The following is a 22,884-nucleotide window of genomic DNA, read 5'->3' as shown; positions in this document are numbered from 1 at the left end:
GCCCTGAAATTCTTTGATTCTATGGCTGCCCTCAGTAGCACAGACCTAAAGGAGCCTGGAGTTGGATTTTAGTTTGGGATTTATTCATGCTCTCACTCAACAAATATGTACTCTGCTAGGTGCTGGAGATAAAGCAGTAAGCAAAAACATATAAGATTTCTGTCCTCATGGAATTTATAGTCTAGGAAACACAGATGATCAAATAATTTATTTACAACTATAGTTCACCAGGCATAAGCGAGGGAGGTACACAGAACTATGAGAGCCTTTGATAGGTGGGTTCGACTTGTCAGAAGAAGCAATGCTTGAGTTGAGTAGGAGTTTAGGCAAAGAGAGGAGGGAAGAGTGCTCTAGGCACAGGAGAAAGCGTGTGCAAAGGTCCTGTGGCAGAAAAAAAAGTATAGTGAATATGAAAACCTGGAAGACCAGAAAGGGGGGAGCAGAGAGAGCAAAAGGGAGTGTGGGGTGAGACAGCTGGGAAAATAAGAAGAGAAGACCATGTGGAATCTTGAAGAATATGCACAGAATTTTGGCTGGGTCCTAAGAGTAAACATGACGCTATGGAACAGTTTTAAGCAGGGAAGTGACAGGATCCCATTTGGGAAGGCAGAGGGCAGGACAATCTTCTGATTGTCGGGATTTGTGTAAAGCCCTATGGAGAACACCCCCAGCAGGATCTCAGCCTGAACTCCCCAGAAAAATGAGACAACTTTCCATCTGCCAATAGTCAGTCCTTCCTCTGCACTAAATTGTCGTGGATGCAAGCACTGAGTCCGGCTCCAGAGGGACTGACCAGCGGCCCCTAAGGAATTGTAACCATTGGAATACATTTCACTTGCTGTTCTAGATGTAGGACATCAGCCTTTACATTTAATTGTACAGATAGCATCCCATTACAGGTAATTGGGCCTTTAAATTTTCCACTGCTTCCCCCAGCCTGGGGTTACACAAAACAAGGGGATTTTCCAGAAGATGGCCTGATCCTACAGACTCCTCTCAAATATTGCACCACAAATGCTTTCTCCAGAGCCTGCCCCTCCATCCATGAAGAGGGTTCCTGACTGAGCTTTTTGTTTTGACCACTGAGTCATCAATAACCTTCCCTTTCTCCTGCTCCAGACTTCAAAACACCCAAATATAGAGGCACAGAAAGGTCCCCTTAATCCCTAAAGCCACCCTAATCCCTAGTCCCCCAAGTGAGCTGTCGAACCTCAGCAGGGCCCCTGACTACAGTCTGAAGCATGATGGGAAGGAAACAGGGTGGGGTGCTGTAGGCAGACTCTCCTCCTGTCTGTCCCATGTGAGCCTCTACGAAAGGGGCGGGGAACAGAGCTGCAAAGAGCAAGAGAGAATAAGACAGCTCTGAAATCTCAAAGGGAGGCTGGGAAGGGGCGAAGGCTCCAGAGACTCTGCTACCCCCAACATTGGGGCTTCATTCCAAACGAGGTTCCAATCGCAGTATCGTGAGACCCCCTTCCCCCCCCCACCCCCGCACCGCAGCACCAAGACTGGGCATTTCCTTCAACCCCGGAAGGGGCACTGAGCAAGGAAGGGGTCAGGACCCCGTTCTGGCCGAGCTCTGCTCCAGCTTGCACGGTGTCAGCTAGTAGAAGTCAGTAAGTCATAAGGCCCGTCAGTTTTCCCTTTCATAACAATGGAAATCACTGGCCCTTCCCACTCCCTAGAGTGCCGTGAGGGTGGAATGAAAGAACTCTTTGAAGGGGACAGGCAGCATCATTTCCACTCTCCAGTATGTTTGAGTTAAAATACAGTGACGCACGTCCCGGTGGGATATTCCTTTTTTCCCCCCAGGTGGGACCTTCCCAAACGCACTCAGCAAAGCCGTGGCTGCACACCGCAGGTCGGAAGAGTCAGCCCCCTGTGTGCAAGCCGCCCCGCCAGGGTAACTGTGAGTGAACTGTGCCTCCACTGCTTCATCTGTAGATTGGGAAGAACAGTGCCCGCTGCTTTGGGTTGTTTTCGGTATTAAATGAGGTAATACACGTGAAGGCTTAGAGTGGCCCCCAGGAAGCACTAACTAAACGTCATTAATATAACTACAGTTCAGCTGTAGCAGAGAGAGGGTGAGGAGCAGCCGGGGAGCCCCGAGGCCAGCCCGAGATTCCTTTCTCGATGGCTCTTCTGCTAGAAACAGAACCTTGCGCGTCTCACTGAGATGCACCACGCCGGGGCGAGCACTGTCTCTCACAGCTTTGTATGGGGCTTGGACCGCGAGGTGAGGGACCTGAGACGTGAGAGAGGCCCCCCGCCCCACCCTGACAGCAGAGGCTTGTCACCCTGCCACCCCACCCGCGGCTCCACTTGCTTGCAGGAGGGCCCGCCTGCTCCGTCCCCGACTGCGGGTGCTTCCGCTGGGCTGTGGGAGCACGAGCTGCTCCCTGGTGGCTGCCTCCCTCTTGGCTGGGCCTGAGAAGCCCAGGACACACAGCTGGGACAATCTGGGCCACAACCACACAATACTGCCACTAGGCCAAACTACTTCCTCCTTCTGGTGCTATCCAGAAAAGTGCAATGCCATTTACTGAGCACACATCATGCATTTCCAAGAGCAACAGAATCAGAGGGAGTCCCCGGTGCCTAGAAACTCACAGTTCGAGACATGTTAGTCACTTAAATTCATGAATCAGTATTGTCAATACTGCCATTTGCTCACCATACTTAAGAGAGCAGAATAACCTTTTCTTTCTTTCTTTCTTTCTTTTTTTAACTCCCAGAGAAAAAATTATCCCTAAATGGTTTTTCATTTTATGAGTCAAAGTCTGGTGCCTGTTTGTGAACCAAGGGGGGGTTTGGGGTGGGCTTGTGGATCTGGACTCTGACCCTTTCCCAAGGCTTGAATGAGAGAAGAAGAGAGTGAATGCACCCCAGAGGGTATGGACTCTGCGGTCTCACGACACCACTATTTCAAGACACTTGAAGATTTGAAATGAATGACTGAAGACGGGACCAGCACAGGGAGAGGCTCCTCTCATTCCGACCCCTTCGTAGACATCAGGATGGCTGAGGTGCCTGGGAGCTTTAATGCCTCCTTCCAGAAATGATGCCCCCTGCTGGCCCACAGGCATGTGCTAGCACTCTCACACACACACACACACACACACACGCACACACGTGCACGTGCACACACACTCTCCTTCCTGGCAGTGCCTCATGTAAAACTCCACAGTGTTTAAACCAAAATGCCTGGACACCACAGCTCCAGGCTTCTGGCTGCCCCTCCACACGAAGCCCCCAGCCCCACAGTCGCACCACACCACCGCCCTTCTGGGACATCAGAATCCACTCCTCCCTGCGCCACCGCCCGCCCCCCACCCCCGCCCGGAGAAAGGAGGAGTGAAGCAAGTGTGCCAGGCCACTGGTGTGCTGGCTCATTGATTATGTGGCAGCTTCACTGGCTGAGCATGCATATGTGCAGGTATTTTCAGAAGCAAAGTGCTCTCTATATGTGAGTGCGCCTTGCAGGGAGAGCCATTGGGTTTGAAGGATTTACGAGGTGGAGCAGGGCCTGCCAGCAGCGCTGGGGATGAGGGATGTGTCAGGGCAGGGCGGGAGGGTGGGGGAGGATGGGGGTGCAGCCCTGTCCCAATCCGTGGAATCCATGCGGCAGGCCCCACCCCAGCCCAGCCGCTCTGCCCTTGCCCCTGACGGTAGCCCCTTCTCAGTCCCTCCTTTTCCTTCTTCCTTCCCTTCTGTTTCTCACTGCCTCCCTCTCCTGTCTCTTCATTTTTCTGCGGTTCCTTGTCACGAGGAGCATGGTCCATGGACCAGCAGCAACAGCGTCACCCAGAGGTTGTTAGAAATGCAGCCTCTCGGGCGCCTGGGTGGCTCAGTTGGTTAAGCGACTGCCTTCGGCTCAGGTCATGATCCTGGAGTCCCGGGATCGAGTCCCGCATCGGGCTCCCTGCTTGGCAGGGAGCCTGCTTCTCCCTCTGACCCTCCTCCCTCTCATGCTGTCTCTCATTCTCGCTCTCAAATAAATAAAATCTTTAAAAAAAAAAAAAAGAAATGCAGACTCTCAGGCCTGCCCCAGACTCCTGAGTCACAGTCTGCATGTTAACAAGATTCCAGGTGAACTGAATGCACCTTAATGTCTGGGATAGGCCACTGAGTCTCCTCCTCCTTATTTCTTCTTTTCCCGCCCTTAGCCTTCCCTCAGTCTTCCTCCCACACCTCCCACCCTCTTTTTTCCATCCTGCTCTCATCTGCCCTCTAGTCTGTCCCTCTTTCTTTTCTTTTTCTCCCTGCCTCCCTTCCCTCCTTTCTTTCTTTCCTTTCTGCTTCCATCCATCCACCCACCCATCCTTATATCCATCCATCCAACCAACCATCCATCCATCCATCCATCTGCCCACCCACCCTTACATCCATCCATCCACCCATCCATCCATCCATCCACCCATCCATCCTTACATCCATCCATCCACCCACCCTTACATCTATCCATCCACTCACCCATTCATCCGTCCATCCATCCACCCATCCATCCTTACATCCATCCATCCACCCACCCTTACATCTATCCATCCACTCACCCATTCATCTGTCCATCCATCCACCCATCCATCCTTACATCCATCCATCCACCCACGCTTACATCTATCCATCCACTCACCCATTCATCTGTCCATCCATCCACCCATCCATGCTTACATCCATCCATCCACCCACCCTTACATCTATCCATCCACTCACCCATTCATCCATCCATCCATCCACCCATCCATCCTTACATCCATGCATCCACCCACCCTTACATCTATCCATCCACTCACCCATTCATATGTCCATCCATCCACCCATCCACCCATCCATCCCTTAGCTCACTGATCCTGTCTACCATTTAATTCTCGACACATCTTTCCTTCTAAATCTTTCCTCTGTCTTTACCCGTCCCTTTCTTTTCTTGCTAAGGCTGAGGAGAAAACACAAGAGCTCTCATCCTGTCTGCCCGCATGTCACTGTTATCGTGCCCACCTAGCTCATCTTGTTACTTTTCTCCAGACTGCCCTGGACTCTAAGGGGAAAACATTCTCCCACCCCGGTCGTACCTGCAGAGGGTTTTTCGTGCTTATGGCGATGACGTGGTACTTGTAGTAGCACAGCTCGCAGCTCCAGCAGCCCCGCTCGCTGATCCACTTGATGAGGCAGGGCTGGTGCGTGCACTTGACGGAGCCATCACAGCGGCATGGGCTCAGCAGCTCCCCCTGCAGGGAGAGAGGCAGAGGGCGGTGAGTTCTGGGTCTGGAGTCTGGCGGGTGGGTGGCTGCTGGAGTGATGGTTTGGGCCACTCGGATAAGAGACCACACCACTTAAACCAGTCCCTGGCTTTGTTGGGAAGTACCAGAATCCACGGGGGACAGGGGAGCCAGGCAACTTCAGAGAGCTCAACTAACATTTTGGAGCCTCGGCTCCCATTGGGTGCCGCCCAAGTCCTGGGGTGCCTACGAAATGAGTGGGTTGATTTTTATGGAAGCCCTCTACCTGCACTGTCCTGAGGAACAGGGATGAGATGCCTGCTCCATGAGAATGGGAATCGTATCCATTTGTGGATGTCCAGACCCCAGCACCTTGCTCAGTGCCCAGCACTCAATGTATATACGTGCCATGAATGAACCTGGTAGCAGAAACGCTCAGAGCGCCTCATCCCCATATAACCCTTCCCAGTTCCCCGCTCTGCTCCTCCAGTATTGACAGGCCCCCTTCACTGTAGCTCCTGCCCTTCCTATACCCACTGTTGCAGCACTTCCCCCATTTGTCTCTGGGTTACTGCACCGTGACCCCTTACAGGGACAATAGCTTATCCATCTTTGCATCCTTAGCACCTAGTGCTGTGCTTGAAACAGATACTCCTTGCAATGTTGATGGCAAAATGCATTCCTATCTGTTTGATGAACAAGAAGTTTTGCTCCCCTAGGACATGGCCAGCTCTGGCACCAGGTGGACAACTGTGGCACCTGGGAGAGAAGAAGAGGCAGGAGATGCCCACATCGCTGGGCACCCGCCACAGCCTTCCAGGTCTAAAGGGCCCTTGGTAGTGAGTAGTTGCTGTGTAGCTTGGAGAAAGAAATAGGAGGGGGTGAGCGGGGAGAGGTGCTGGGGGAGGGGCAAAGCCCTCATTATTCATGGCAGCATTTCCTAGGCTCATTAATTCTAACAGGATGAGCTGGATTTGATTAATCGGGTTGTTAAGCAGCCATGTCAAATTGCCAATGAAGTAAGAGACATTACTTCCGGTCCCTGGCAACACTGCCAAGTGACCGAGAAGGGCTGTACTCCTTGCTTCCAAGCAGCAGCTAGGGGACAGGGCAGCGAGGGCTGTTGGCTGGGCACAACTGATAACAAGACCTGAGCTCTCCAGCGTGACTCTGGATGTGCGAACACACCACCAGCGCTCACAGGGGGCCCCGGACTGCCACACACTGTTGTGGGGAAGGGGAGAGCATGACCCAGCCTGGTCCCAATGCCTGGCTATGGGGCCCAGAGGCCAAACGTGCACTGTGTCCCCGGCGGCTCCTCGTCCCCCACACTCTCCCCCCAGAACCGGACAACTCAAAAGGCAGAATAGGAACTCACTTCGGGTGCTACAAAGATTAGAAAGCAAGGACACCAAAACTGTTGGAAAAGTTTAACTCTGATGAAGGAAGCAATCCAGGATTTTTGCAAAAAAACAGTAAATCTGGAAAGATGTTATTTTAACCTTGGCATTTACATAAGTTTTGTATTTTATGATCTGGTATATTTTTATGTACATTTGGGAGAAGGGCCATCATCTTCTTTATGTTTAAGGCTTCTAGGAGGCCTTAACGTGGACGCTTTTCCGTCTTTGGCTGGTCAGGTCTACGCATCTTCAGGAGCAAGAGAAGTGGAAATGAGTCAGTGGCCCGACGGATCAGGTTAGACTTCATGAAGATGAGCTTTGAAGTCAACTCCGTGAAAGGCTGAAGTGTCGGGGCAGGGAAGGGGAAGTGGTAAACATCTCTGAGTGTAGGAAGAGGGAGGTTCAGTGACCAGTTCCAAGTCACTCAGCCGGCCGGTGGCGTGGCCAGAACGGGAAGCCTGGTCTTTCTGACACCAGACGCCAAACTTCTCAGCACCCCACTCTGTTCATCCCTCCTGGGCACTCTGTCCCCGCTGTCCCTCCCACACCTCTGCCTGCGTCCTCCACCCCCACCCCCCACCCTCCGCCAAGTCTCTCACGCCTCCTAGCTGCACTGCCTGTCTCTTCTCCCCGCACTGCCACCCAGAGTTTGGCACTTGCTCTCTGTGTCTTCCAGGACTCGGATGCTCCCGTGTGTCCCACAGAGCCCAGCATGTCACGGGTGCACAATACGGAATGTTCGCTGACTGGAGGGGCACCAGGGTGTGGCAGAGGATGAGCCCCCTGCCGGCCCAGCTCCTGAGGCTCCAGCCCTTGGGTTGGGGTGATTATTACCATCTTTTCTTTTTGTAATTTTTATTTTATTTATTTATCTTATTTATTTTTATTTGTATTATTTTTTTATTATTACCATCTTGTCTGCAGAGCTCAGCAAATGCCACAGATCAAAGGGGCTCATTAAATGCAAAGGGCACCAGACACTTCTCAATATCTGCTCGGGGCTCTGGGGCCCAGGGAATGGCTAAGGCAAGAAAACTCGGGTCTTCTCGAATCCCCCCGCCCCCAACGGACACGGTGTGGGGGAGGAATGAAGAGCATGGTTTTCAGAGATGGACTCCTTAGGTTTGAATGCCTCTTCATGCTCACCAGCTGTGCAAACTTGGGCAAGTCCCTCAACCTCTCTGAGCCTTCTTTATCTTTCTGTTGCCGGCAACTCTTGCCCCCTCCAAGGGTGGCTGTAAGCATTGAGTGATATCACACCCACAGAGGTGCTGGAGACGGCGCCTGGCACAAGTAAATCCCCTTGTGCGTGTGTTACAATTCTAACTCCCATTTCCATGAGGACTTTAATTTCATAGTTTTTTTTTTTCCTACTATAGCTCTATTTTATTCTCTGCTGGCAAATAAGGAAGGAAGGAGCCAGGCCATAGGTAAAAGGTCAACGGAGCCCCTGCCCTTGTGAAGTGGATAAGAGGTCAGAACACAGATCTGCCGACTTGTGGCCCAGGAATGTCCTCTGGGTTACGAGGGGGATGCTGAGAGCACGGGGTGGGGGTGTGCTCTCCTTCCCTGGGGATGCTGAACAGAAGAGCGTGGGCCTCTTGGAGGGGTTAAATGGGATCATGCTCGAGGCAGGAGGCAGGACAAGTTGATCCGCGGCCCTTGGCTGTGGCTGAGCCGGTGGCTGAGGAAGAGAACAGGGTGGATTCTTCTTACTGCCAATGACACAGCGAGCTGCAGATGCAAGACTCCAGTGGTTTCTCCATTCACAGATTTCTTTCTGTTTATTTCCGGCTCGCTTCGATTCTCCCCCATCTCAATCTGAAAGGACTCGCTTCTGGAGTCCTTAGGTTACCTGGTTGCCATGGCAATGGCAGGTAAGCCAAGATTTCCCCTTCCATCCACACGGGCACCGGGCATCCCTGCCACTGAGCAGAAGGAAACAAATACAGTCTAGTGATGCAAAGACTCCAGCCCCGTAGCAGTTTGCAGCTCCTCTGGAAGATCAGAACAAAGGAGACAATAGAAACCCTAGCCTTGGGGTGCAGTTTGGGGGCATCTTCCTTTATTGCCACTCATGTGGTGGTTAAGAGCTTGGACTCTGATCTTGGGAAGTCTTGGGTATATCCAGGCTCTTACAATCTGTGTGACCCTGGGAAAGTTGCTTAACTTCTCTGGGCCTCATTCAGTCATTCCTTTATTCATCAAGTATTCATCTAGTATGTTTCAGGTTCTGTTCTAGGTGACAAGGATACAGCAGTGAATGGAACTGACCAAAATTCTCTAGTAGAGAGAGACAGACAATAAAAAATATAAACAAACTATTAGTACCTTAGATGCTATCCTGTGCTATAGAGAAAAATGAGCAGGGGAAAGGAAAATAGAATACCAGGAAAGGGGCAGGTTGAAATTCTAAATAGGTTGGCTATGAAAGGGTTCACCAAATGGGGACATTTGAGCAAAGACTTGAGGAAGGTTAGGGAGCAAAGCATGCAGACATCTGGGGGCTGGACATTTCAGTGCAAAGGCCCTGAGGCAGAAGCTTGCCTGGCATGTTGTAGGGACATCAAAGAGGCTGATGTGCTGGGGTAAAGTGAGTGAGGGAAAGGGGAGTAGGAGATGATGTCGGAGATATAATGAGGTTGAAGAATGAGGGACAAATTCGGAGAGGCTTGTGGGCCATTTTAAGGACTTGGCCCTTACTGTGAATGAGATGGGAAGTCATGAGGGTTTTGAGGAGAGGAGAGTGTCATGGTCTGACCATGTTTGACAGGATCACTTTGGCTGCTGTCTTGAAAACAGACTCGATAGAAAGGCCAAGTAGAAAGACAGGAGGCTGTGCAGGCATCCGGGAGGGTGATGATGGTGTTTTGGACCCATATGGAAGCAGTGGGAGTTCTGAGAAGTGGTCCGTTTCTAGATACATTTTGAAGATACAGATAATAAGATTTGCTAATGGATTAGATGGGTACATGAGAGGAAGGAAAACAAGGATGACACTGATATTGACTTGAGCCATAAGAAGGATGGAGAATTGCTCTCATTTGAGATGGAAAAGACTGAGGGAGGAGCAGGTTTTGGAGGGCAGAATGGGAGCTCAGTTTTGGACATGCTTATTAAATAGGCATCAGAGACTGCAATAGATACTAGTCTGGAGTTTAGGGGAGAGTTCCAGGCTCAAGACATAAATTTGAGAGTCATTGATATACAGATGGTGTTTAAAGCCATAAGTCTGGGTGAAATCACCAAAGGAGTAAGTGTGGGTAGGGAAAGAGAGGGATACCGGGGCTGCTCCCTGGAGGATGCCAACATGTTGGAGCTTGGGAGATGGGAAAGCAGCAGGAGAAGAGGCTGAGAGGGAAGGTCAGTGAGAGGAGAAGGGAACATTCCAGTGGTTTCTCCATTCACAGATTTCCACGATGTGTGGAACACGTATGTTCCAACAGCCAAACAAGAAGACAAGGTGTTTCAAAAAAAAGGGAGCCACGGCCTTGTCAAATGCTGCTGATGGGTAAAGTTGGATGAGAACTGAGAATTAAGTGTGGATTTGGCAAGTTTCCCTTGATTTCTTCACTGTCTACGTGCAATATGAAGCAAAGTCATGGGCTGAGAGTGAAGGTGGGGGAGGCGGTGTTGGAGGTCTGAGAATTGGTATAAAATAGTCATCTGCGGGAGTTTAAGAGTGATTAGACTGGAGAAATAAGGTATGTTTGCTGGCAGTATGGAGGGTCCTTTCTATTAGATAAAAGGGCTCACCTGTGAGACTGGGGGAGGACTGTAGTAAGGGAATATATTTAACACCATGACTGGCACCCGGTAAGCTCTCGGCAAATGCTGGCTCACATGTAAGGGGTTATAGGAGGGCTCATAGCAGAGCTCCTTCCCTCTAAGCCCACCTTCTCACCTCCTTCAAACGTTGATCAATTTCCTGCCTTCTCCTTCACCCTTTATGTAACATTCTCCTATTAAAAATCCTAATGTTATAAACATTTCACAATTCTAACAAAATGCTTTCATTGACATTCTACCACCTACTACCTCAATAACCAAATGAGGCTAATAATTACTTCTCCTGTTTTACAGATACAGAAACCCACTCAAAGAGGCTGCAACTTGCTCAGGAGAAAGGCAGAGGTAGGCTCTGAAACCAGTTCTGTCCATCAGGCTATACCCACAGCATCTCTGCCAGCTTCAGCATCACGTGCTCGTCTCCTCTTCTCCTGCCCCAGCAGCCTGTTCATCAGAGAGCTGACCTTGCTGGCTCCCCCAGGAACATACAAACACAGAGGCAGAAACCCTTTCCCCCTTTGCCCCTCTTCTCTGAAGCCAATTCCAGGCAGTGTTCATTGGGTATTAACTGATGTGGTAGTGGTGGAGGACAGGCTAACTACCTCCTCACTTCCTCCTCCTCACACTCCAACCCTTGGCAGATCCTCCCCATCTGATATTGGTTAAATCAAAATTAAGAGAGAGAGATTTTTGTAAGCAAAGTAATACATTAACGTTTTCTCTGAGATGCAGTCTAGATTAATAAGGAAAGTTACAGTAGCCTTATAGATGCTCCACTGTGAAGACACAGAGGACCTAAAGCCTTACAATCAGAATTTCCCCTCCAGGGTAGACCCAGAAGCCATGTGTCCTTGGGTGGGGAGGAATGGGTATAAGAGTAGAAGCAGTTCATTAGGATTGTGGTGAAGAATAAGGAGCGAGTGTGGGTAGGAAAAGGAGGGATACCAAAGAAAGTAGGGACTCTCCAGTGTCCATTCTGGGTAGTCTGAGGATGGGGAGTTGACTTGATAGGGAAAGAACTGTTTTGTACCACTCCCTGCACTCCACATATTTGGAAGATCAACTAACACTAAGGTTCATCAATAACACATCCTTCCAACTCTACAGACGCAACCAAACTGGTCCATGATATTGGCCAACTATTTATGTAGCTGTGATCTGGATTGGTGGGGGAGGGCTGGGGAGAAAGGAAACAAAGCAGGAGCACAGATGGGGCAAGTGCCTTGAAGGAAAACCTTCCAGGTGTCTTCTTCCTGCAGGAGGCCAGGCAACAATTTCTTGATTCCAGAGACCTACAAGAGGCCAATGTATCCTGGTATTATGATCAAGAGAAATGACCTATCATGAAGACCTTCTTACCAGCAAAGGTTGTAGTCGAGAGATAAATAGGAGAAGGTGGGACTCTCTGCCCTGGAGGATGATAAAGCAAGTTTCCCCCTTATCTATGGAGACAGGTTGATGGGCAAGATGACTTCAGAGATCCCATGGCCCCAGAATCTAATATTATACACAGACAGGCAATTCTGAATTCTCTACATATTGTGTCAGGCCGTGTATGGGCAGCTCTTTGTTTTCTGCCTGGAGCCCTTCTGGGCCTATCTTTTGGCTCTGTCACCCATCCAGGGCATGTAGCAGGCCCCCTTCCCAGCCAGGCCAGGCCAGCTTCTCACTTCCGTGCTCAGGGGTGCGAGGGCCAAACCTTGGCTTCTGGAGACTAACAGTGTATCAACACTCGCACAAGGAAATCTGGAATTTTTGCAAGATAATTTGATTTTAAGAAGAAAGAACTCTATTACTAAGTAGAAAAAAAAATTTAAGGTCTTAATGAGCTATAGTTATCTACACTAAATCCAATTAACCACATAATTATTTCTAGTTCTGCTGTCATACCAGCAGCTTACTTTCACACACACACACACACACACACACACACAAAATACACACATATAATCTGCCTCCCCCTTCATGAAAAAATCTCCAGCCTTCCTGTTCATCAGCTCAAAAAAAGGAATATAGAAAGAGACAAGGAAAAGAAACACACAAGCCCAAACCCAACCCTCCATACCATGGTTTTTCATTTTCATGATAATTATTTTATTCCTGCAATGCTTTTCCCCTTATAATTTAACTGGTATAAGACAAATGTACCTATTTCCTCTAACTGCCTCTAAATTTACTCAACTGGTACTAGAAAGAAGAACTTAACCTCACAATAATTGAATTTAAATAACATCCAATTCCATAAAGTCAAACGTGGTCTGCATAATAAATAAACCACGCTATACAGGGGCTGGTGGAAAGAAAGAAGGTCATAGCTTATGTGTATATTCATAACCATATCTGCATTTCTAATGACCTAAATGTGCAATATACTGTCCGTTTGTCTTTCTGTGTAACTCATCATGGCCATCACCGTTGTTACCAAAGAGCTAAAATTAAAGGCTCATCTACCCTCAATCCTCTGCCTGACTCAATAGAAAAATGTAATTTCGATAAACCTCAGCTGGCCAGAATTGGGCTATTTGCATATGGCAGCCGGCTGGGCCCGTTTCTAGGGTTCCAGGCCGTCAGGTTGAAAGTGCGGAGATTCCAGGTCACTGTGTCCTCTTTCTTTCCCACAAGTCAGGCCGAGCCAAGGGCATGAGTCAATGGCAAGTTAAAGGGCAAGTTCTCAGTTACCCCCTGGGGTCAGCCCTCCTTACTCCCTACGTGCTGGCAGAGGGAAGCCCAGCTCCAATTGTGCAAAACCTTTGTATTACCGGAAGGGGTTGTGGTGAAATTCTACAAAAATTAATTTTCGTCACAGTAATTAATATATCACTCTGTGTTGAGGGGATACAGCAGATGTTACGAGTGCAAATGAACTATGAGGATGGGTTGAACTTCATGGATGTTTTGAATCACAACCCTAGGCTCTCAGAACCTTCTGTAGGGCTGGCTCCTACAAAGCAAAAAAGCTGGGTCTTTCCTGGGGGCCAACCCCGGCTCTGCCACCCTCTGGCTGGTGACCTTGGCTTTAAGCCATCCAGACCTTGATTCCTGACTTCTCAGAAGTCAGCGTACGCAAGAACCACCTGGAATCTTGTTATGAGGATACCCAGGCTTTGCTCCAGAGATTCTGATTCCATGTGAACCCACTCTTCCTGTCTTGAAGCAAGGTTGGCTAAGACTGATTTTGCAAAGCCCTGGACCAGATACTTTTTAGCAAGCCTTCTGTCTTCTGCATCACTCTAAGACTCTTATGTATACAGAGATAAAAACAAATACCAATAGCTAACACATATTGAACACTTACTATGTGCTAGGCCCCATATGCCCACTTTGACCGCTGAGTTCAAATCCTGGTTCTTCCACTCAGTGGGTGAATGCCATTGTGCAAGCGACTTACCCACTCTGAGCCCCAGCCCCGTCATCTGCATCTCTACGCTTTTATAGATGCTGTGGCTGCCATGGCTTTCTATCTTAGTAGCTCACGCTCACGGAGCATGCACTGGGGGCCCCCCCGATGTTGTCCTAAGCACTTGCCATGCAGGAGGCTGGAGAGCACGGCTACCGGGGCCAGCAGTAACCAGACTGGCTGGTTTCAGTCCTTGCTCTACCATTTTTATTACCTATGTGACCTTGGCAAGTCTGCTCAGGTAAAGCGGGGCCAAAGATACCTCCTGCCTCCCTAGGGTCTCATGAAGATTCAAGGAAATAATGTGCGAGTATTTAGAACCCTGCCTGACACATAGTGGGTGCCCACTGTAGATCATTACTTATTGTCACTCATGTACCCACCAAGCCTCTGGAGTCTCCACATCCTAACAAAAGGGGGCAGGCGGAGGATGCTGCTCTCTTGCGCCGCGGATGGGGTGTCTCTGCAGTTTGCTACCTTACTAAGCACCTCACTTGACCACCTTGTAAATGAAGCTCATCAGTCTGAAACCAGGGAGTACTTAAGCTGCTCGGAAGCCTGGATAATGAGTGGAAGGTAAGAACAGTGTGATGAAGACCAGGAGCCTCCAGGTGCTGCTAACTACCCTGTTATTTCGGGGGAGGGAAGGACAAAAGAGATACCCCGGCTCACATCCACCTGCTGGCCTCCGTGTCTCTTAGGAGTCCTCCCCACGCCTTGTCCCCCACATGCTTCTGCTCCTTCCTCCCATGAGGGGGTAAATGACAAGGCCTTGAGCCGGGAGTGTTTCCAGCCATCACTCCTCTCTGCCCCCTTTCAGGCAAGGCTGTGAACGTGTGTTCACAGGGCCAACCGAGGGCTCTGTGAGGCCCTTGGAGGCACAGGAATGAGGGTAAGTGAAAGCAGGGCCAGAGAGGCTAGAATGATCTGTATCACGAAGAGCTGAGCGAGAGAAGGGAAGTAAGAGAGGGAAAAGAGAGTTTTGCCCCATAATTTCCTCTGCCTGCTTTGTAAAGAGTATAAACACTGACATGCTTTTCAGCTCTTTCTCTGTATGGGACTTGCACTTTTTCTTTGTGACAAGCTTCATTCAGATAATCCTCCATTCAGACTGGAAAGTCCAAAGCCCGGGGAGGGCTGTGGTGTGGTGGGGCACCCTCCCCCCGTGGGTCCAGAGCTTCCACCCTTGCAGGACTGAGGCCTTGCACAGGGCGATACCCGTTCCAGAGCCTGCTGAAAGCTCAGCCCCGTTCTCTTCACACCTCTCAAGGAAGCATACTATTCCTGAAGTCTTGGCTCTGCTTCCCTGTCAGGAATAAGCACGCTAAGTAGAATTTGAATTACTATGGCGTGTGAATAGACTCCGGTCTGTTGACTCCAAGCTTCTGCTAAGCTGCTCCAAGTGGTTGTAGCTTCTGTCATCTTGGCAATTTTACTTTTTGTTTGAAAGAATTCTATATTCCTTACTTCTGGGGCTGGGAAGAAGGTGGTCTTCAAAGGCCCTTTGCTTTATCCCCCAGCCTCTGGGCAGAGGACCTGTCCCCAACCCTGACATAGGAGGTGCTCCTGTACAGAGATAATGTCAGGAAAGGGGGGCCCAGAGCCTCCCACACTTATCCAGTGCCCTTGTAGATCCATATGTGAAAACCAGTGCAGGGGTGCCTGGGTGGATCAATAGGTGAAGCATCTGCTTTCGGGTCAGGTGATGATCCCAGGGTCCTGGGGTCCCGCTCCCTGCTCAGCTGGGAGTCTGCTTATCCTTCTCTCTTTGGCCCTCCCCCCTGCTCGTGCTCTCTCTCTCTCTCAAATAAATAAAATCTTTAAGAAAGGAGGGAAAGAAGGAAGGAAGGAAGGAGGGAGGAAGGAAGGAAGGAAGGGAGGGAGGGAGGGAGGGAGGGAGGGAGGGAGGGAGGGAGGGAGGAAGGAAGAAGAAAGAAAAGAAAAGAAAAGAAAACCAGTGCAGACAAGCCCAAAGTTCATAGAACAGCCCAAGCTTCTGCACTCAAGTACTGGTGGGATATTTATGTACCAGCAGTGTTTCCCTTCAAAAGATTGAGGCTATAGCCCATAGTCTCCTTCATTTAGGAGCTGTTCGGTGGCCTTGGTTGAGCACTGGCTCTGGGCCCTGGTGCTGAGACCACAAGATGGCGCCTGTTCTCGCCACACATGTACTAAGACGAGCTTTCTCAAACCCATCTAGATTCTCAGCTTTTACCACGTTTTTTTGCCCTGCATTTCATTTAATTAGTGGCCGGTATATAAAATATCACTTCCTTTTATTTGCTTTTAACCTTTTTTAGATGACAAGGTGGTTAGGCAAACAATCAAGACTTTTCTGGGATTTCAGTCAATTTCTGGGATTTGGTGATCCAAATGCATGTTGCTTCTCCCCTTTAGATTTCGTGATTAAAACTGTATTCATCTTCCCCTCAGCAGTCGTCCGTCAGTGAAAAGTCCTATTTTTAGATCCCATTCTCATGTCAGGCATCATTTCAACCTCTTTTTTCTAGACCTTCACCAGTTGCTTAAGTTTTTAAGGCAAGTTTTCCTGCTATGTCCCGGACAGCCAAGGATCCTCATGTCCAGAAGCTGGGGGAGAAAAGGTCATATAGAAATATGTAGAGATCCATTATATATCAAAGTTTTCCTCATAACTATGCACCCCACATACACATAGTTTCCCCCAAATTAGGAATGTAATATACAGCCTATTTTTAACTTGTATCTTTCTATTCACACTATGTCATTGAAAATTTCTCATGGTGATCCATGATTTCATGGTTCATACCCATGATTATTTCCTTAAAAGATAATCCTGGAGGGGAGTCTAGGTGGCTCAGTTGGTTAAGCATCCAGTTCTTGATTTCAGCTGGGTTGTGATCTTGGGGTTGTGAGATCGAGCCCCATGTCGGGCTCCACACTTGGTGGGGCGTCTGCTGGAGATTCTCTCCCTCTGCCCCTCCCCCCACTCATGCCCACTCACTCACTCACTCTCTCTCTCAAATAAATAGATAAATCTTAAAAAAAAAAAAAAAGAGTCCTGGAATGGAATTACTAACTCAAAGGGCATGGGCATTTTTAAGACTGTTGGTATATACTACCAAGCTGGTCTTGTGCAAGATGACCCATTTTCCATCCATATCATTACAGTGTGTCAGCACCTCCTGTTACTGCCTCGTATTCAAGGTTTTGTCCTTTCTCCACATTCTCGTGGGCAACAGTCAGTAGTACCATAGCTGCGACCCTGAGAAAAAAGGCTCAGAAAACGCAGTGGTCTATTCTTTTCTACCTTTCTTTCCACTATGGAGGACGAGCAGGAGGTGACTGCAGGATTGGGGCAGAGTTAAGTCCAGAATTCACAGCAAGATAACTGAGGCAATGCTGGAGGAGAATTTCAACCATAAAGGAGAACCAGTGGGCACCTGGTTCTCTTAGACTGGGTGCTGGGGAGGGGGGTGCTTTTCTTCTCCAGAGACCCGATGGATGATGACAAGGATGACTCAGAGTATTCTTGTCAAGAGTCTCAGTATAGCTCAGTCTCTGGGGTGGCAGACTACAAAGCTAAGACACCTGGGACTAATGGGTCCCATAGTTAACACCCCTCACCCGGATAATTGCCCTTTTAAGATAGCGATACCCTTGTGTGACTGGGTGACTTTGCTGTTAAAGGTGTCATCTGGCCTTAATTTCCTTGCTACAATTTCAGCCTTTTTCTTTCTTTTCACAATGAATGGACGATGCACAGGTTTTAAGATCAAACAACTTCTAACTCTGCCATTTACTAGCTGTGTCATTTAGTTTCAGCTGCTAACTATCCTCCTGCATATGCACCCCAAAATTAGTGGTATAAGATAACAAGCATTTATTATTTTTCACAAGTCTACAAGTTGGCTGAGTACTTCTGCTGATCTGGTTTGGCTGAGCTTGGCTGGGCTCGCTCCTGCATATGCGAGCTGGCTAGAGGCTGGCTGATCTAAGACCGGCGCCCCCTGCCCACATGTCTCTTATCATCCAGTAGGACTGCCTGGGCTTGTTCACATAATTCCGGGAGAGTTCCTGCCAGCAAGAGAGGGTCGGCCCAGATGCGCAAGCACTTTTCAAGCCTTTGTTTATATCAAGTTCGTAATGTCCCATTGGCCAAGTCATGTGGCCTGCTCCAGACTCAATGTGAGCAGGCATTACCAAAAGGAAGTGACTATAGGGAAGCATAAAGATCTAGGGGCATTAGTAGAATCAATCTATCACATTAGCTCTATGACCCTGGACAATTTCCTTAACCTCTCTGAGGCTTACTTCCATCATCTGTAAAAATGCAGAGCTTTTGTAGGATTCCTTGCTATAATATATGTACAATGTCTGGCACATGAAAAACATTCCATATGTGTTAAATTCCTTCTCCTTTTCCATCATTTGGACTTTCTCTTTTTTCCCTTAAATGCATTATTTCTATGAATTACCTTCTACATTCAAAGCTTCAACATAATAACACTAAACATTATGCCTGTGTCTTCTGTTGAATCTCCAACTCCCAGCCTGTGGATAACACAGTATGTAGGCCCTCAATTAATTCCAATCATCTGGAATTTGGATAGTAAGGGAATCAGGGGGTCTCTCCTCCCTGTGTTCCTGGGACTGCCCAGTTATGAGATGACCTCTTGGCTTTCTGACCCAGCTCCAATATCAAAAGTGAAAAAGAAAGGGTTAACACATTTGAATTAACTGATAACTCGGGATAGAGGCAACAAGATGGGGAACCTCCGTTTCCTAATTTATAGGTGGCCTTGGGGGTATGATAGGTATCCTGGCCTCTCCTTAGCTAATCAGGCTCCAGAAGAGACAATAATTGCAGCCAGTCCATCCTGCTGGGGAGACCCAAGCCTGCCAGCTCCCTTGCTGGGAATGGAATAGAATTTTAATTGGCTGTGAAAGCATCATGGCAGGTGGTGCATGAAAGAGTCGGTCCTCTCCCCTGAAGCAGGTGAGAGAAACTTTGGGGGAAAAGCCCTGAAGAGGTGCATGACAGCAAAGACCAGCCACATTCAGGGTTCATCCCAGCGGCAACACCACTGGGCCGGTTCCAGGGCTGGACTCCCGCCAGGGTCAAGGACTCTCTCACACACTATCCTTGGTGTGGTCAGCACAGAAGCATCAGGCCTGGAAACCCGTTCATCTCTGTGCCCACCCGCTGACTTCCGCAAGAGAAGCACTACATAGTTACTGTCACTTGCATGGCCAAGAAAACCAGTATCCCCTACCTCAGAGAACTTCCCCGATATCAGCTCAGTGTGTGTGTGTGCGTGTGAGCGCGCATAGCATTCCTGTGCTGATTCTTCAGAGCCAGGTTCACATTTCTTCACTCAAATACAGGAATGTGATAATGTCTGCGGAAAGCATGTCCTCATGGCAACAAATGTATTTTCTGCCATGGCGTTTCCCGGAACACACACAGAACAGGGGTGACGGGATGACGTGTAGGTCAGCGGATGTGTCCATGAAAACAGACAATGGAAACTTGTTAGCATAAACATACGGTGATGGGTGTTGTGGTTTTCAGAGACTCTTGGGCAGGTCATTTAACCTCCTCGTAGATTAGTTCTCTTATCAATAAAATGAGGGCAACAGCAGTACTTATCTAATAGGACCGTTGGTAAGGCTAATAAGATGTGAAGCACTTCAAATAATGCAGAGACTCAATAAATGTGTTTTTGTGATCACTTCTAGTGAAGCAGAGGGGAGTGGAGCTGGTCACTGACCCACTGTGCTCTGTTGACCTAATGCTGTAATGAACCTGCAGGCAAAAAGTAAAGCAGAAACCCAAAAAACATACAAGTACAATCAATGCTTTCAGAAAACTGTTTTTGTGAGGTGAGAGCTTGATAAAAATTCAGAATTTTCAGGGAAACTACTTCATTAACCTTTAAAACTTAAAGCAATTAAACATCATTCATAACTACTGAACAGTTTTATTTTCATTGTGTATTTTGATTTTTATTAACAATTTTTTATTTTAAAAGTTTATCAAAAATTCAGTTAGGGTAGGAGAGATGCATTGAAGGAGACCATTAAAAATGGAATTTTATGGGGCACCTGGTGGCTCACTTGGTTAAGCGTCTGCCTCTGGCTCAGGTCATGATCCCAGGGTCCTGGGATCGAGTCCCACATCGGGCTCCCTGCTCAGCGGGGAATCTGCTTCTCCCTCTCCCTCTGCCTGCCACTCTATTTGTGCTCTCTCTCTCTCTATCAAATAAATAAATAAATAAATAAATCTTTAAAAAATGGAATTTTATAATTTATAGAGATATGAAGACAAGCTTCTAAAACCAAAGCAAACCCAAAACCTCAGTTCTGTTTCCGTTCTCACTGTGCCCCTCCTATTCATACCTCCCATCTCCTTACTGGGGAACAAGACGTCTTTCTAGTTTAAGCTCAGAACATAGAAATGAAAATAGCCAGAATAAAAGACATGGCCAATACACAGCATCTTCTTTGAAGTGGTGAGAATTTCATCTCCTAAAAACAGCAGATGGAAATCTGGAACTTTGGGAAAAAGAGCCCCAGGAAGGTCACATTAATTCCTGCCCTTAGAAGACAGAAGAGGCTCCCGTTATTGGATGCGGCCCTTCCCCCGCCAAACCTGGTCCCTAGATCACAGCTGGGTGCAGAAGCACCTGTGCTTAACTTCTCCCAGTTGGGCCGTCAATGTTGGGGAAATTAGCAGGAAGGCATTTAAAGAAGTAATTGGTGGCACACATCAGATCACCCCTTCAGAGGACGGTCTTTCCTACGTTCCCTGCATCTGTAAGAGATTGACAGCGTCAGTGGAGGTAAACCTCGTTCTTTCTCTGTCCAAGGGACTGGGAAACATGGCTGGGCCACCTGACTGGGGGTGAGGGGACAGGTGGCAAAGCTAGGGCCGTCTGCAGTACAGCAGAGGGAGAAGCATGTAGCCGTGGGAGTCCTCAGGGTACTGAAAAGGCCTGCTCCCTAGAGTGGAGAAGGGTAGATTCCTATTGCTTGCCCCAAATTATTTTTACAGAGCATCTGATTCCTTCCTCGTGCCCGCATGTCACTTAACAAGCTTCTTATCTTTTGTTTGGCTGCTCAGCTACATGAGATCCTAGAATGAGCTCCTTGGACGTGGGCACAGAAGCACTCTCGGTATTGAAAAGCAGGTATTGAAAAGTAGTGAAAAGCAGCTGGGGGCTGTTCTGTGTCTTCCACTATAAGCATAAATCAGCCTTCTGGTCTCTATCCTGGGTTCTTACAAATTTTCTTGGCCTGAATTATGTCTTTTCAAAACAGGACCACCCAGACTAAAAGGTCTTTAAATCAAGGTTCCAGACTTCCTTCAGCACAACCTTGCAGGGAAGTTTGGGGCAAAATGCCTCCTAAGGTTGTGGCCCCCTCCCTCCCACTCCTACTGCTCCCTGCACCCGCATCCGACCAAGGACATGAATTACTCCTGACAGGTACATGATGTAAGGTCAATACCATCTATTTATGTTTTTGTTCTGTTGTTTTGTCTTTGCTTTTTAAATACCCATCAGTCAAGTCTGTCTTAGCCCTTAGAAGAGTGAAAAACACTCACAGACTCCATGGGAGCCATTCAACTCAGCATGCAAGCATTCCCTGTGTTATTCCTAATGATTCACCAGCCTCTCGGTGATAGGGAGCTCAGTACCTTAAAGGCTACCCATTGTACTTTTTAATAGTTTCAACTAGTTAATGCTTGCTAGAGCAATGATAAATATTAGATTTGCAGGCTGCAGGAGAGCAGGGCTTTGTGCAAGGCATGGTGAAGAGGTATTGCAAAAGGTTGGACAATGATCATGTTATACGGCATGTGTGTCTGTATTGGTGTGTGGAGAAGAAAAGGAGATGGGCAGATGTCAGTTCAAGGTTGTGTACTGTGGCTGTTTCTGAATGTTCATGTGGTCATGGTACATGGCCTGAGTGCCCTTTCTCATCACCTCTGCAACAATTTCCCCCATCCCATGTCCCTCCTGCCTCTTCTGGAAGAAATACCTATCTCTACTCACTATGAGCATCACTTTGCTTGTCCTGACTCTAACCCTCAGACAAAAATGCCAGAGGCAAGAAGAATGGAACAGAGGCAATGAAGAGGAGGGGAACATGAGTTTAAAAAGCCAACATGGCGGGTGGCTGGGTGGCTCAGTTGGTTAAGCATCCGACTATTGATTTCGGCTCAGGTCATGATCTTGCAGTTGTGAGATCGAGCCCTGCTTGATGCTGGGCGTAGAGCCTGCTTAAGATTCTCTCTCTCTCGGGCGCCTGGGTGGCTCATTCGTTAAGCGTCTGCCTTCGGCTCAGGTCATGATCCCAGGGTCCTGGGATCGAGTCCCACATCGGGCTCCCTGTTCGGCAAGAAGCCTGCTTCTCCCTCTCCCATTCCCCCTGCTTGTTTTCCTGCTCTCGCTATTTCTCTCTCTGTCAAATAAATAAATAAAATCTTTAAAAAAAAAAAAAAAGATTCTCTCTCTCTCTCTCTCCCTCCCTCTCCCTCTGCCCCTACCCCCCACTCCTCTCTATCCCTCCCTAAAAAGAAAAAAGCCAATGTGGGATGCTTAGGAGCTGCCAAGAGACTCACCAAGAAAAGTAGTGGAATGGATGGGTAGGCCCCTCATGGCCCCAGCCAAGCTGGTAGACATCCATATATAAACACTCAGACTCCATGGCAAAGAGCTCCGATTCCATGAATTTTGGCTTCCCACCTCTTATCATAGGTCCATGTGGGGAACTTGTGCTGTGGGCTGTTCTGGGTGGTTTGGTCACATGGAAGGGAATTAAGGGCTGGTCATTGCCAGCCATCTCCCTGTACCCATGCTTGTCCCTTCTGCCCAAGCCCTTCAGAGTAACGACACAGCATAAACCCTAAAGAATAAAGAGGCAAGGGACCATGCAAAACTTATCCTAGCCTGTCTTCTATCCAAACACTCCTTTCTCATGAGGACATCCCAACACATCTACCTAACCCCACCCACTTTCACCTAAACATTTTTCATGATGGTCGTCATCATCATCATCATCATCATTATCATTGGGGTTGAGATTGTTTCAG

The 22,884-nt window shown here is 48.5% G+C and overlaps 1 protein-coding gene across 1 annotated transcript in view; it reads right to left on the bottom strand.

Annotated features, from left to right (window-relative positions):
• The window catches only part of MARCHF4 (membrane associated ring-CH-type finger 4), a 109,386-nt gene that overhangs the window by 20,328 nt on the left and 66,174 nt on the right, over nt 1-22,884 (bottom strand). The window contains exon 2 of the mRNA XM_081815465.1: nt 5,070-5,225. Within this exon, the coding sequence (XP_081671591.1) occupies nt 5,070-5,225 (156 nt within the window). The remainder of the gene's footprint in view (nt 1-5,069; nt 5,226-22,884) is intronic.

This window comes from Leptonychotes weddellii, chromosome 3 (genome assembly GCF_054177405.1).
Source record: "Leptonychotes weddellii isolate Sample4059 chromosome 3, ASM5417740v2, whole genome shotgun sequence".
Lineage (NCBI taxonomy): Eukaryota > Metazoa > Chordata > Mammalia > Carnivora > Phocidae > Leptonychotes > Leptonychotes weddellii.
Note: the sequence above shows the minus strand (reverse complement) of the source record. Positions and strands in the feature narration are given on the sequence as shown.